General features: G+C 43.2%; 1 protein-coding gene across 1 annotated transcript; it reads right to left on the bottom strand.

Annotated features, from left to right (window-relative positions):
* Window positions 1–1,554: 1,554 nt before the first annotated feature.
* plaua (plasminogen activator, urokinase a) lies at window positions 1,555–13,537 on the bottom strand. The gene is made up of 11 exons (XM_069188868.1): window positions 13,440–13,537; window positions 9,782–9,864; window positions 8,996–9,044; window positions 8,461–8,565; window positions 7,758–7,914; window positions 6,590–6,693; window positions 5,814–6,000; window positions 4,835–4,986; window positions 4,214–4,354; window positions 3,609–3,757; window positions 1,555–3,223 (listed from the first exon to the last, which is right to left on the bottom strand). The coding sequence occupies exons 2-11, from the start codon at window positions 9,836–9,838 to the stop codon at window positions 3,029–3,031; spliced, it is 1,296 nt and encodes a 431-aa protein (XP_069044969.1). The 5' UTR covers window positions 9,839–9,864; window positions 13,440–13,537; the 3' UTR covers window positions 1,555–3,028.
* Window positions 13,538–14,251: the final 714 nt, after the last annotated feature.

Here is a 14,251-nt window from a genome sequence, read left to right as displayed (position 1 = left end):
TTTACACTTGAACATCCTGCAGAATACACCTGGAGTAGCTTGTTCTTCTACTGTCCATGGAAGAGTTCAATAACCGAGACTCATGGCTTGTTGACAGCTGCTTAATCTGAAAGATTAACATAAAACACACGATAAAAAATGTGTGGGTTCGCATTTATGACATTTTAAATTAAGATTTAGTGAACAAAGGTTGTTTTTAAAGCAATAATGTACCGTGGAATGGTAGCGAGAGCAATCCAGATCTACAGGGGTTTTATTTTGTTCCAAGAAATGCACTGCATTTTAAGTTAATTTAATTTGTGCTTCTATTACTGTCCTTCCCAGGAACTCATGCCGGTCCCACTGTAATTACTCATCTTTCTGTTGTGGTGGAAGTCCCCTCTGACGGCTACTGAATGCGGCCATTTTGTACCTTCCTGTTTGGCATGATAAGGTTTGGGCCTCAGTGAGCAGTTGTTCTGAATTTCTTGTGGGTTTTGAATCCCAGGGGCGGCAGTGCTGTTGTACCCTTGAGTAAGGTACTTCACCTTAATTGTTGCTTGGGATGGAAGCGGCAGCATTTACCAGTTAATTAGTAATTAATCAACCTTGGTGTTTTCCATTTTAGATTTGTACTGTAGTTTATGTTTCTACTATTTACACACAACATCCGGCACTGGTCTATGTTAATTGTCGCCTGTGCTACATTCACATGGGCTTGACTTAGGTCTTAGTCTTCTTGAATTTTTTGGGGTCGCTTCTACTTTTTGCTTCTAACTAATTTGGTATTACCTGTTAATTTATCTAGTGTATTATTATGATCTTATATCAGGATCTAGGTAAGTTATATGTATATATGTTACGAACAGCAGGAGTACCCTCACAGATCCCCACAGTACTCCTCTACTTCCCCATTTCACCATTTTCCCTATGCTGTTGCCTTTCCATTAACCAGTTCTCTAAGTACAGATTTTACATTGAATGCCTAGTGCCTAGACTTTGGGAAATATTTTTCCGTGAGGAACCTAAAAGCCTTATTGATATCAAAAGACACCATGTCATACACTTTGTATCCATTACTGCTGTGTTTGATGAAAAGACCCTTGACAAGTTAGATAGTAAAACCCATAAAACCTTTTTTCTCAATCCATGCTAACTATTCTTAAGAATTGTGCTGTCATGCAGTGTCATTCTCTAGTTTAGACCTAATTATTCTTTCTTCAGTCTTGCATGCAGTAGTATTAATAAGAGGTACTGTTCTATAATTACTTGGTTCAGTTTTGTCTCCCTGGTCATGAATGGGTCCTACATTAACGAGTTTCCAGTCATTGGATATTGTCTGTTTCAACACACCGCTGGAAGAGTTCTGTTAATGGCCTGTGAATATCAGACATCTCTTTCCTTATGTGCATTTGGTAGAAATCTATGTCACAGTTTTGTGTAATCTCTGCATCTCCAAGGATGACCTGAATTGTCACATGCGCTTAAAACTGTTGCATGATCATTAAGTAACTAGGCAAGACAATAAAAAGTAATGAAGTGGGAGCGTGTTTTCAGACAAGTATATAAACCAAGTTTTAACAACTTGAAACATAGTTTATTGTGTCTTGAAATGATTAATAAAACAGCAAATATACATGATAAAAGTACAAAATTAGAGTTACAATCTGAAAGAAATAAAAACCATTCTGGTTCCAGCCCAATTTAATTAAAAAATAAAAATAAAAACCTACTGGAAAAAAAGACTTTAGAAAGCTTCGACTTGAGAAAGTACAAACTTCAGTTGCAGAATTAAATGGCCTGAAATAATTGTGAAAAAAATCTAATAAGGTACAAAATCTCTTAACATATTACAGAAGAGATCTCTCAAAGCCTGCTTTTATAGATGTGCTTGATCTAAAGCTATACCCAGCACCAACCACCTGTTTTCTCAATTTCACAGCTCCTCTGTTTTTTTTACCACACTCACGCCAGTTCCAAAACTTCAAGAATATATTTGGAATGATGAATACAAAAACAGAAAATACAATAAACTCTGAGAATGAGGAGGAGTGAATGTACTCAGGGTCAGGGAAAAAAAAAAACATGTTTTCTAATTAAAAACTTCTAATACACCGTAGCAGAACACAGTCTTTAGGCTTAGGATTCCTCTTAATGAACACAGAAATATTGAGTCACAAAAATAAATATAAACAGGTGTCACACTATAAAACTATAATAATAATAACAACGAACGCAGGAACTGATGTGGTTTTGACATATTCATGCGTTACAGGAAAGAGAACCACGTGTATTCCACTATGTGCATCAATGTTAAATATAATTAAATATTTATTTCAGTATGCAAAGTACATTGTACTTTTATGTTTATGCGCGTTATACATGTATAAATATAACAACTTTTTCATCACATCTTCCACCAAGTTTTTTTTTTAGATGTTGCCTTGATCAGAATTTCCTGTCCAGCAGTAACTTTCCTCTGATGGGATAAAATCAATGTCTTTCCAGCAGCAGACTCAAGACAGCAGGGCTGTCCGCGTCACTGCATTGCATGGGATTTCATATTCAGTATTGAAATAGCATTTCAATATGCAGCTGTTCCAATGCTGACTCGTGTCCGTTTGCACTCAGGGCCTAATCAAACAAAAGGCTTCCCTCTGACATATGCGGTATTGAACTTTTAATGAAGTTAAATACCGATTTAAGATTCCTTTATTTTCACGGTACTGTACTGCTCCACAAGTGCAATTTTCTAAAAACCCTAAAAAGCAAAGCTCAAAGTTTAAAACCTTTTTCTTTCTTTCAGAAAAGCAATGACCTTTTAGTATAAAAGTATCATATTTTCAGTATCGTCCCCTCCCACCCCACCGTTTTAACTGGAGCAGTATAATCCTTTTCAGCACTCTGCTCCTCTGGAGCTCTGCAGGGGTGCAGAGTACCGATTCCGTCATGCGGGGTCAGCCGGCAGTGTTGCAACGTCACACTGACGTGTGTTCATAGGCTTTGCTTAGGTGGGTCTTCGTAAAGGAGCCGAAGACAGGAGAGGACTTCACTTCTGCGGGTACACTGCTCCTGCAGCCATCGCCTGCATGCCCGTTTGTTCCGCGATCCACTGGTTGTAGTTCGTCACCTTTGTGTAGACACCTGGCCGGTACTTTCTGGCACAGCCTTCTCCCCAGCTCACAATTCCGAACAGGTACATCCGATGATCCACCTCACACACCAGGGGTCCTCCCGAGTCGCCCTGCGGCACACACACACATAGGAGCAAATCAGAGGGGAGTCCTGCGCATTTAGAAACAGAGCACCCTGCTTCCCTTCACACATCCTGAGGAAGCTTACTAACTTCTGTTCATGTCAGTGGGGTTCGGATTTTGAATGACCGGCCCGGAGACAGGCACTCTCGTCATGCTCCCTGTCCTCGAAATCTGAGAACAGCCGACCAGAGACGCCCGCAGTCTAAATCCCCTTACGCACTTAACGCGTTTTTATGAAACTCCCAGTAAGTTTGTCACAGTGCATGTCAAGATTTAAGAACGGTTAACTGCTGCTATTTGGAAGACGGCACTGAAATGGGTGGGAGGCGGAAAAACGAGCACGGCTTTCGCAATACCGAGTATCCCGCTTACCTTACAGGAGTCCACGGTCCAGTCAGAACCGGCGGCACAGAACATGTTTCCCGTCAGCATGGTCCCGTAGTACTGCTCGCTGCTGCAGACCGACTGAGGGAGCAGCTGCACTCTGGCCTCTCTCAGGTAATTGGAATAGTACCACAGACCTGCAAGCACCACACACTCACTGTGAGCAGGGAATCGCTCTGACTCTGTCCTGCCAGCAAGAAGGAGCCCCTGAAGAACCGGAAGTGGCGGTGTGTTTCCTAACTGCTGAGGAAGAGCAAGTGTTGAGAAGAAACTGAAAGCGCTCTTTAGCGGAGGGACTTGTGTGAGGCGTGTGGCTGTATCCTCTGGTTGGAAGAAAAGCAGAGCGCTGTGCTGAGGGAGAAGTGAAGTCACTACACCTCAGGGGCAGCCTTCCTGTGTGAGCCTGCTGTGTGTTGGCCACAATGGTTCGCTGCTTTTTTTCCACGTTTTTTTTTTTAAACGAAAAACCTTCCAGGTTGATCCGTGATATCAGCCCTATTTCTCCCCCCATTATGGGGGATAAAGGGACTGTGTTTTGAATGGATACGGGTGTGGGTTGCCGAGATGTTGTGCACCAGGGTGAGCCAGCTTACTTTCTCTCTCCCTGCCATAGCCCACTATTTCACAGGTCGACCCAGCTGGGAGCATTCTGTTCTGCGGAGGGAGACAGACCGTCTTCACTGCCCTGGACTCCACCGCACACTGCCCAGATCGTGACCTCATTTTCACCAGGGCTGGGGAGGAAGACACACAGGAGACAAACACGAGTGAAACCCTTTTCTTCCACAGTAAAACAGGCCCACGCGGGGCTCGTTAAATCCGATGCGAGCTGTGGTGCTGTCCCGCTTCCAGTTCGTTCAGCCCCACACGGCCCACTGTGAGGCCCCGCAGCCCCAGACAGCCTGAGCGGTTGCCAGCGTCTGAGGCTGCTGTGGTCAGCCAGCGGCACGGCTGTCAAGACACGCAGGCGAGCTGGGGATGTGCTGCGGTGTGTGGGCAGACTCTCGGCAGTTTCCAGGGGAGGGTCAGAAAAGTTGTTTTCCTCAGATCCTCATCTTCTCAGCTGCAAGGACTCTCGAAGAAACGTAAAGAGCTGGCCCCCGTTCTCTCGCTGAGCTGAAGAGACCTCTCAATTGGAACGTTTCAGCCAAAGCCAAGTGTAAAAATACATAGCACAAGGGGGCAGAATACACGTGACATCTAGTGGGATATACCTATGTCGTTGTTGTAGTTCCCTTGACTGTCATCAAACGCAGGGTGAATGATGATCTTTTCCACCTGGAACTTCTGCTCTTTTCTCGAATCGGTTTCGTTGATGGCACCCTTTCCCAAGAAGATGGAGTAACGATTCGGGTCCGTACTGGCACTGAAAGAGAAAAAGAAAGACCGTTCCTCTCTGTCATCACAAGACTCTCTCCAGTCGTACAATTATGAAACAAACTTGTCTTTATAAAGGGGTGGGTCTGACATGAAGATGATGATGATGATGATGATAATAATAATAATTGCTTACACTTATAGCGCTTTTCTGGACATTCCACTCAAAACATTTTAAGGCTATAGGGGACTCCCCTCCACCACCACTAATGTGCAGCCCCACTTGGATGATGTGACAGCAGCCATAATGCGCCAGTCCTCTTACCACGGAGGAGAACAGAGTGATAGTTCATAGATGGGGATTATTAGGAGGCCATGATTGGTAAAGGCCAATGGGGAATTTGACCAGGATGCTTTTTTTGAGAACTGCCTGGGATTTTTAATGACCATAGAGAGTCGGGACACAGAGTCAGTTTTACATCTCATCCAAAAGATGGCTCTCTTTTACAGTATAGTGTCCCCATCACTATACTGGGGGCGTTAGGTCCCACACAGACCACAGGGTGAGCACCCCCTGTTGGCCATACTAACACCTGTTCCAGCTACAACCCTAGCTTTCCCAGGAGGTCTCCCATCCAGGTACTGACCAGCCTCACACCTGCTGAGCTTCAGTGCTGCCAGTTGTGAATTGCAGGGTGACATGTTTCTACAACGCACTTGGAGTGCAGCGCCTCGCCCAAGGGTACACCACTGGTGCCCCGACAAGACCTGAAACCACTGCCTCCCAGCTGGGGAGCAGAGCCCCGACTGCTCTTCTACACCACCGCCTCCCTGTTTCTCGCAGGGCAGCGACGTCTGAGCTGAGCAGGACTTTACCCGTTAGGGAAGCAGTGTGCAGCCGTCACCAGCCAGCAGGAGGCGATCAGGCTGCCTCCGCACGTGAAGAACTCGGATGTCCTGGAGCGCTGGAAGATGGCGCCGGTCCAGGGCTGGGATTCGATGGCCGTCACTTTCCCCCCAACGATCTTGAACAGCTTCTGCTCCCGCTTGCCGCATGTGGCCGCTGCCGGAGCAATTTCACAAAGAGGGGTCAACTTTCAGAGGTGGTGGACTTTCAGAGATACTGTTGGCCTATTTTAGGCAAACCTCTTGATCAGGATTTCCTACTGCACATGTGAAAACTAGTCGGAAACTGTGTGCAATTCACTCGGTAATTCTCTGTTGTTTATGCACAGGGTGTATCCATCTTCTGAAAAGTTTCCATTTAACTTTATAATCTCAATATTTGTATATTGCCAATGAAGTCATCTTATTTTGAAGTGTAGCTGGCGTGCATCGCTAAGACCCTCTATGTTTTTTTCTGAATGAATGCGAAGTAGCACAGCAAAGGCATTCCGAGCCAACAAACCACAGCAAATGTCCTCCTTTTGTTAGTATCCCATCGTGGCACCTATGACTAAATAATGTTTACAACTGTTTCACCCACATCAGTTTACTTCACCCCCTGCCTCTCTCAGATTAACAGCTCGAGCCCTTGTCCTCTGGCATGAGTGAATTCTTGAAAGGCAGAGAGAGGCTTCTGAACGTCAGACATGCCTGTTCTACAGTGTATGTACAGTAGTGAAAAAATCGTCCCACCCATATCTGCTTACTCAGTTTTGAGGCACAGGGCTGAATCTGGCAATACTCCCGGACGATCTTGAAGCCTTGTCTGACATGGCACCAGGGTTTCCTGTCCCCATTGGGATTCCTGCAGGTCCCGTGAAACAAGAGTTAATCATCAGCACACTGAACACACCAGACACGTATCTTCTGGAACTGATTCACAACGTTCGACAGCTTCGTGTTCAACATCACTTTCCCAAAAAAAACAGGGTCACGCTGAGCAATCTCTGTTCTAAAAATGTTAATGAGATAATTGCACCTTGAATAAATATAGCATGTATGTATGTGCATATGTTTCTCCTTTAATGCGAAAACGCATTACCAGTGTGACACAAAAAGAGGATGTAGAGGAATCTTGAGCAAGAATATTGTGGTGGACTTTCAGAGATATTGTTGGCCTATTTTAGGCAAACCTCTTGATCATGAGTGGAAGTAGTTCCCCGTCAAAACAGCATCAAAATCCTGTCAGCATATCTGCTGTGTTAGTCAACAGGTTTCAAGAGTGTGAATTTGGTAATAAGCTATACCAGAACCCCACATTCACATATTCAAACTCCTCAAAGACACTGACAAAGTTAACCCAATGGACATCTTCTGAATTTAAGGTGAAAGATGAACCACAGGACAGCATAGTAATTATGAGGCACATCACTATGGTTTGTGGGGGTCTGGAACAAGCGACCCAGCCATGTAGTTGAAGCCGATGCCCTTGCATCTGTCAAGAATGGTCTAGAAATATGAAATGGAGTACATAAAGGAAATGTAAGATCTGGTATTTCTAGACAACCAAAAGCCATTGTCCTGTTTCTCTTTTCTTTTGCTGTGCAGTTGTGGATTAAATGCCTTTTAATTAACGACATGTTTCTAGAAAGCAGGAGACTGCTCTTTTTTAAAGGACAAGATTGATGATCATGCTGCTCTTGAGTGGAAAATAATGAGGTCAAATCACACTCAAACAGTGAGAGAATATTTGTTTAAACTATGTGCGTTCTGATGGTCCAGGAATGTACAAAATTGAAGTTATGTGTATCTCTACATATCACGCAGAGATACTTTTACGATATCTTGTCCTGTTCCGAGATATGTTTACCATTCTGTCTGTGGTGAGTATGGCCGCTGGGTGTATGAGGAGCTGTTCTCCTTAATTACCTGCAGTAGTTGTGATTCCCAAGTCCCAGGGTTAATGCATCTGCCTGGTAGAGAATTTCAAGTGATTCATAATCCCACTCCAGACAGTCCTTTCCAGTCTGAGACTTTGAAACAGTGCCTCGGTAGTTCTGTCCATTTCCGTTGTAGCACTTTGCTGAGGTTTCTGGGCAAGAAGAAGGAAATTAGACATTTGAGGAAAGCTAGGAAGGGCAGCACAGTGTAGGAGTGGTTAGCATTGCTGCCTCGCGGTACAGAGGTGCTGGGTTCAGTTCCTGGGATGCTGTCTGTATGGAGTTTGCATGTTCTCCCCCTGTTCATGTGGGTTTCCTCTGGGTACTCCGGGTTTCCTCCCACAGCCCAAAGACATACTGGTAAGTTAACTGGCTTCTGAGAAAATGTGGCTGCTCTTGTGTGAGTGTGTGCGATGGACTAATGTCCTATTGAAAGTACTGTATATCCTGCCTTGTACCCGGTATAAGCTCCAGCTCTTCCATAATGGATGAATGGAAAGCTGGGAGAAATGTTGTTGAATTAAATATTACTTCTTGAAAGACAGTGTCTTGTATTTAACACACAGTGTGGGTAGCATATCAAACAGCTAGCAGAATGACCAGGTGTCCCAGACAGAGGAGAGGAAGAATTATAAACAGCAGGAAATGAGTAGAGAATCAGGGAAATAAAGGGGCAGAAAGGGCCTAAAGACTTGTACCTATTTCACAGTTTTTCCCACTGAAGTCCCTGGGACAGTGGCAGACGAAGTGTTTGTTGCTGTACTGGTATGCGCTGGAAATGCCTCCATTCAAACAAATAGCACCTAAAAAAAAGTCCAAGATACAGCTTATTAAAAACTGCAGCTCAGTGCCTAAGGATTCAGAGTAAATTATCTTCGTTTTAAGTGCTTCCATTTTACATAATGTGAAATTTTGTTGCAGGTGGAAATATAGTTACATGCAAACACTGCAGTAACATGTGATCTTGTAGCAATGAAGCAAAACCTAAAATTAACTAATTACACTACATAAATCTGCCTTTTTGAAAACAGTAAAAATCTAGGCTGCTTCAGGTTAATTAAAGGCTGATCAACTTGCAACTCATTGAATAAGGCGAAGTTAGTGAAGTGACACTTCAGAATGTGTTTTTTTTTCATTGATCATGCAGCAGCATGCGCAGCTCTGCATGTAGGATTTCAGTTATTCTACCTGAGTGAAATTGTTCTGTATGTGAAATTAAATGAGCTGATTTACCTGTTTCCTCCCCTGAATATATGTCTTGTGCTGTTTCCCTCAATAGGGCCTGAAAGAAAGTGAAACAAAGGTGTTCTGCTCAGCAAAACCTTCACGGCCTTCATCACCTCCTGCAAAATTAAAACCTTCAAAGAACAGTGCTGGCTGTTGCCATGAGCTTTCATTTCTGATGTACTATTAGGCTCCTTATTTACCCTGGGTGGTATGGTGCCACCAGTTTCTCAGTTTTATCCTCAGCTTTCATTCTGGGTTTTAGCCCCACTTAAAACATCTTAATTTGTATGAGTTTGTATTTAGTTTTTGTTGCTGACAAAACTCGAGTTGAAAAGACACATAGGAGACTGAAATTAAAATACCCTGTGTCAGCAGAACCTTAGCACGCAGTGTTCATATAGGCCTGGGTCTCTGTTCTGGGAGATGATTAATGCTGTCCTGTAATGAACTTGGGAGACATGAAGCAATTTCTGCATTTCTTCTCTTTTCTTTCAGTTGCTGTCTGGCATGTGACTTTTGTCAATAGATTCACTCAAGCTATGCTGAGTTTTTATGTTATTTTTAAAATCATATATCAAGGCAAGAGATTGTTTCTAGTTCACTTTGGAAAACGCTATAGGGAAGAGTTGTCTTTCGTTAAGATATTTAAGGAGCAGAGAAGTGGCATTTAATGCCTGAGAAAAAACGTCAGTCAATTTAGCAAATTCCCAAAGAGGAACCTTCAATTATCATTCAAAGTGTCTTGACATCAGCACAAACCATGAGAAACAGTGCTTCCTCTTTTCTACTTACAGCTTCACTGCAGAGGATCAGGGCCCCAAGAGCAGCTAAGAGAGTCAGGAACCTCATCTTTTCCAAAGGTTGTTGTTTTCTTCCTTTTTTGGAAAAAGTGCAAAAGAATGAACGTCAGCTCATTTTTTGTAATGAGAGGCAACACAGTTCCTCAGTCTTTATCATCCTCAGCTCTTCAGAGATTTCAATATTCGGTTTGTTGTCAAGGCTTCTAATTCTATTCATATTCCCAGAGGCTTGATCTCTTTCAAACTATGATTGATACTATGGTAAAGCTAGATGTGTTTAAAAAGTCTCCTGAGGTTAGCAAGCGAAAAAAACAGCTTGTGTAAATGTCATAACAAACAGTTATTTTCATTATAGAAAAACAGAAAATACCAGGTTTTAGCAAATGTATTTTGAGGCACAATGGGCACAATGCATGCAGCAAAAAGCAATAGTCCCATCTGGGTTAGATGAAGTCTGTTTAATATTGCTGATGTGCTTAAGACTCATGTAATTCTTCATGTTCAGACTTGAACACTAAAGAAATGTTCCAGCTAAGCTTGTACAGCTTCCAGAATAACAGGGGTTCAGTGAATGTGGGTGTCAGACAAAGCCTGAGGCATTCTAGCCTGAAGTGGCTTGATTTGTTTTTTAAATGAACAGATTTTCACGCAAGTTAGAGACAGCCTTGCTCTTCGAAATGAGTAGGGTTTAGACACCTAGCTTCTGAGAACAGAACACAAGCCAAGAACTCATTTGGAATATTTTGTACACCCTTGGTCACAAAGTGATGAAACAAGATTCTGCTACTTTAGAATCACTCCTGAGAAAAGAAACCAGACACATTCTGAGGCTCAAGGGCATGTGGGGATGTCCCACACTGACAGCTGAAAACTGAACCCTATTTTTCTGAAACAAAGAAGGCTAATACCTGATCCAAGTACTGTATTAAAATCCCATAATCCCCAGTGGAGCTCCCCAGAATAAACAGTGAAACACAAACCAGAGGACACAAGCAAAAGCTTTGTTTAATTTGTTTAAAACCAAGCACAGCAGGCACTTCTTGAACCCCGAGGCCTGTGAGAGTACAGTATGAAATAAGCCACTCAGGCATGTTGTTGAAATGGAAAGTCTTGAAACAGCTGGATGAGGTGCTTGGATCAGTTAAGTACTAGCTACAAGATGGCTGGAAAATGGGTCAGATGGCTGGATGGTTTCCTAGTGTTTGTAGCCTTTCTCGTGTTCATGTGTTCCTAACAGGTAGAAGGCAAACATACCAATAAATATATTTCAATGTTTCATCTATTCATTTATTTATTGTTGAAGTCAACATTTCACCATGAAATGTTGGCCAGGATGGTATGATTGTAAATAGCACCTACTACTGAAGTGCAAAGATGCTGCTACATGGGCTGAGAAGTCGGAGCAGGAAACTGCTTTAATTGCTTTAGGTCCAAAGCTTGTGTTTCAACAAAACAAAAATGTTATTGCATCATTTGGTCTTGCAGCTGGGAAACAACAGCTAGACTTCATTACAACATTTTACAAAAGAAGAATTTCCCCCTGGATTGCATCAGTATCTCATCTGAAACATTAACATATGCGCCAATACACAAGTGATAAAAGCGAAGGAAGAAAAGCTGTTAAGAAACTAAAGTGTGTCAGTAATCGGGAATGCAAAGAAATATGTGTTTATCTGGTGTGTTATGACACCCAGCTTCAGTGACAAGACCCTGCAAGTGAGTGACTTTTAAGATGACAACATAGACACCCACTGGCACCTCCAGCTGTAATTAATACACAGACAGCATTCTGTAGTCCTTAGCCAGACGTGGGCAGTCTTTGTTGCTGGACAAAGCGTGCATGGAAATCTAAGCCAGTTGTCTTAAATCTTGTCGGCTGCTTAAGCCAAGATCTCATAAAACTTAAAAACATTTTATGTGAAGGGGTGACAAACTGATTAGCGCTAAGGTGCCCAGAACAGACTCTAGATTAAAGATGAGACCCGTAAAATACCAACAGACAGACACAGACACCATGAATCACCTAAATATTGGTGTGGGACATCCCCATACACTTGCTGGCTTGTATCACCTCTGGCATCAATGTAAAGAAATATTTACCTTTCAGAAATTCGAGGCAGAATCCGCAGTATAGTTCTATTCTTTTCATTCTGCAGTAATGGAGTGTACTGTGCCCCTGTGTGTTATTCTGCGGTAATGGAGTGTACTGTGCCCCTGTGTGTTATTCTGCAGTAATAGAGTGTACTGTGCCCCTGTGTGTTATTCTGCGGTAATGGAGTGTGCTGTGTCCCTGTGTGTTATTCTGCAGTAATGGAGTGTGCTGTGCCCCACTGAAGATTACTGCTCATTGCTGATGAAATCACCAGACCTATCCATTTATTTCTACCCAGTCAGATTGAGGTTCCCAAGTGAAAGCTCATGTACGTCTCTAAGTCTGTACCTTTTCATTCTTTTCACAATCATCTCTGTGTGGTTTAGCACAGTGTTGCTGTGCTATTCTGGTCACTGCTATGCTTGACCGCACTATTTGCAGTGTGGTTTCATAGCCTTTGCATTTAAGAATCAATATAACCAACACAGTGGCAGAAGTTTAACTTCAAACCTGTAAAATCATTGCTGTGCAGTGAAGAGCCTTCAGCATCTGGCAATGAAACAGATATTTCTTTTTACCTCTGAACCTACACACAGAAATAGGTATTCATAGATGAGATGATGTGCTTTGAAGCCCTTCCCATGTCTGAGCTCAGGGCAGCTCTGCTGCAGAACGTGAGTAATTAAACTCCCCCAAAAGAGCTGACGTCCAGGTCTGAGTGGTAGAAAAATATGGTTTGTCAAGTTCAACACCACAGAAGCAGTCACCTGTTTTTAAGTGTGCAGGAACGCTGGCTGAAATAGGCATTTACTTCTAAATTGCTATGCTTGCACTGCACGAGGAAGGCAGTCGCCTCAGTCCGGAGAGTAATGGATTACTTGTGGGGCTGAGAAGCCAGCATGCTGACTCGCCACTGCATTATATACATTACTCCACTGACATGTGCAACCATGATTTCTATCACTGAACTGTGAAGATCCCATTACGGACACAGGACTATAACCTGTCATTTATCTTAGCCAGAGAGACCCCTACATTATCACACAATGGTCATTTTGCAAATGTACCTTTTTCTATGAGTCCATATTGCATTTGTACCACAGTTTGCCGATGTTCATTCTGCATTTGATATGCCAAATAAAAACCGAAAGAGGCACATGGGCTTGTCCTCACACGCCGTGAGGACAAAGCAGCACTGTAATCGCGTCTGTGCTTCCTTGAAAGACTCTGAAGCCAGTGTACAGGCTAATGCTCTTTTCCAGGGGACATCTGGTGCTGGAACCCAGAGCACTCATGAGATGTGAACGATCAGTGATAACTGGAGGACCGAGACGAGGAAAGTTGCAACCACAGTCTTGGTGGTAAATAATCGAAAGGGAGCAGAATTCACCCCAGAACATTGTTAAAGCTTTTCTCTACGGAGAAGTCATCAGACCAAAATGTATGTGGCCCCAGATAAGTGCTGCTTCATCCTATCATATTGCTGTTGGTACTGTTAATCGGTCCTGTGAACCTACAGTACATCCTTTCCTCAACACTAGAATAGAATCCGTCTTACCTGTCTCACTGAACGGTGCGGGTCAGTGTCTGCCGGAATGAAGCACTGCGAGCGGAGTGGCCCCTCACTGGGATTTGCGCCCTGGGCTTCTTTGTCGTGCTGCTGTGGAAGAGATGCCTTATATAACAGAGATGTGAGTGGCCAGGGGGAGGGCCAGCTGCAGATTGACACATCCAGAGTGACACGTGCAGGCTGCAGGCAGCTGAGCTGAGACAGAGACCTGCCACGGTGACTCATGCTAACGCCTCCTGCCTTCTGCAGAAATAATGTGGGAAGAAAGACTTCCCAAAATGGTCTCCTTTGAAGGTGGGACGGAGGTGGGGAGGGTTCAGCTGCCTCTCTCCACACTCCCTTTGTGTTTGCATTGTTTGTCATTATAAATGGTTAATTAATACTCTAAGCATAAACAGTCTTTTATGCTGTATAATTTCACCCGAGATGTTTCTTTGGAAAGTAAAACAGACATTAGAAAAAATTAGCACCTCAAGACGACCTACCTACTGTATCTGTCTTTCTGTCTACGAGTAACTGGAAGAATTATCATGATAATTAGTAATTACCATTTTATAACCAAATTGATTACTTTTGACTGTTTTGTTTACGTCGATATCTATTTTCGGTTTGTTTCACCGTCTCATGAAGCGAATCAGTCAGCAGGACTGTCTTATGTAAAAATTCAGAAGAGTACAAAATGTTGATTTCCAAAAATATTTTGTCATGTCCATAACATGGGCTACACACTTAATGACTCCTCAAAGTGAGGTGTGAGGTGGGAGAATGCTTTCATCACTCATCATCATCAAGGAAACCAG

This window comes from Lepisosteus oculatus, chromosome 4 (genome assembly GCF_040954835.1).
Source record: "Lepisosteus oculatus isolate fLepOcu1 chromosome 4, fLepOcu1.hap2, whole genome shotgun sequence".
NCBI lineage: Eukaryota > Metazoa > Chordata > Actinopteri > Semionotiformes > Lepisosteidae > Lepisosteus > Lepisosteus oculatus.
The sequence above is the reverse complement of the archived record's forward strand: the minus strand, read 5'-3'. Positions and strand labels throughout refer to the sequence as shown.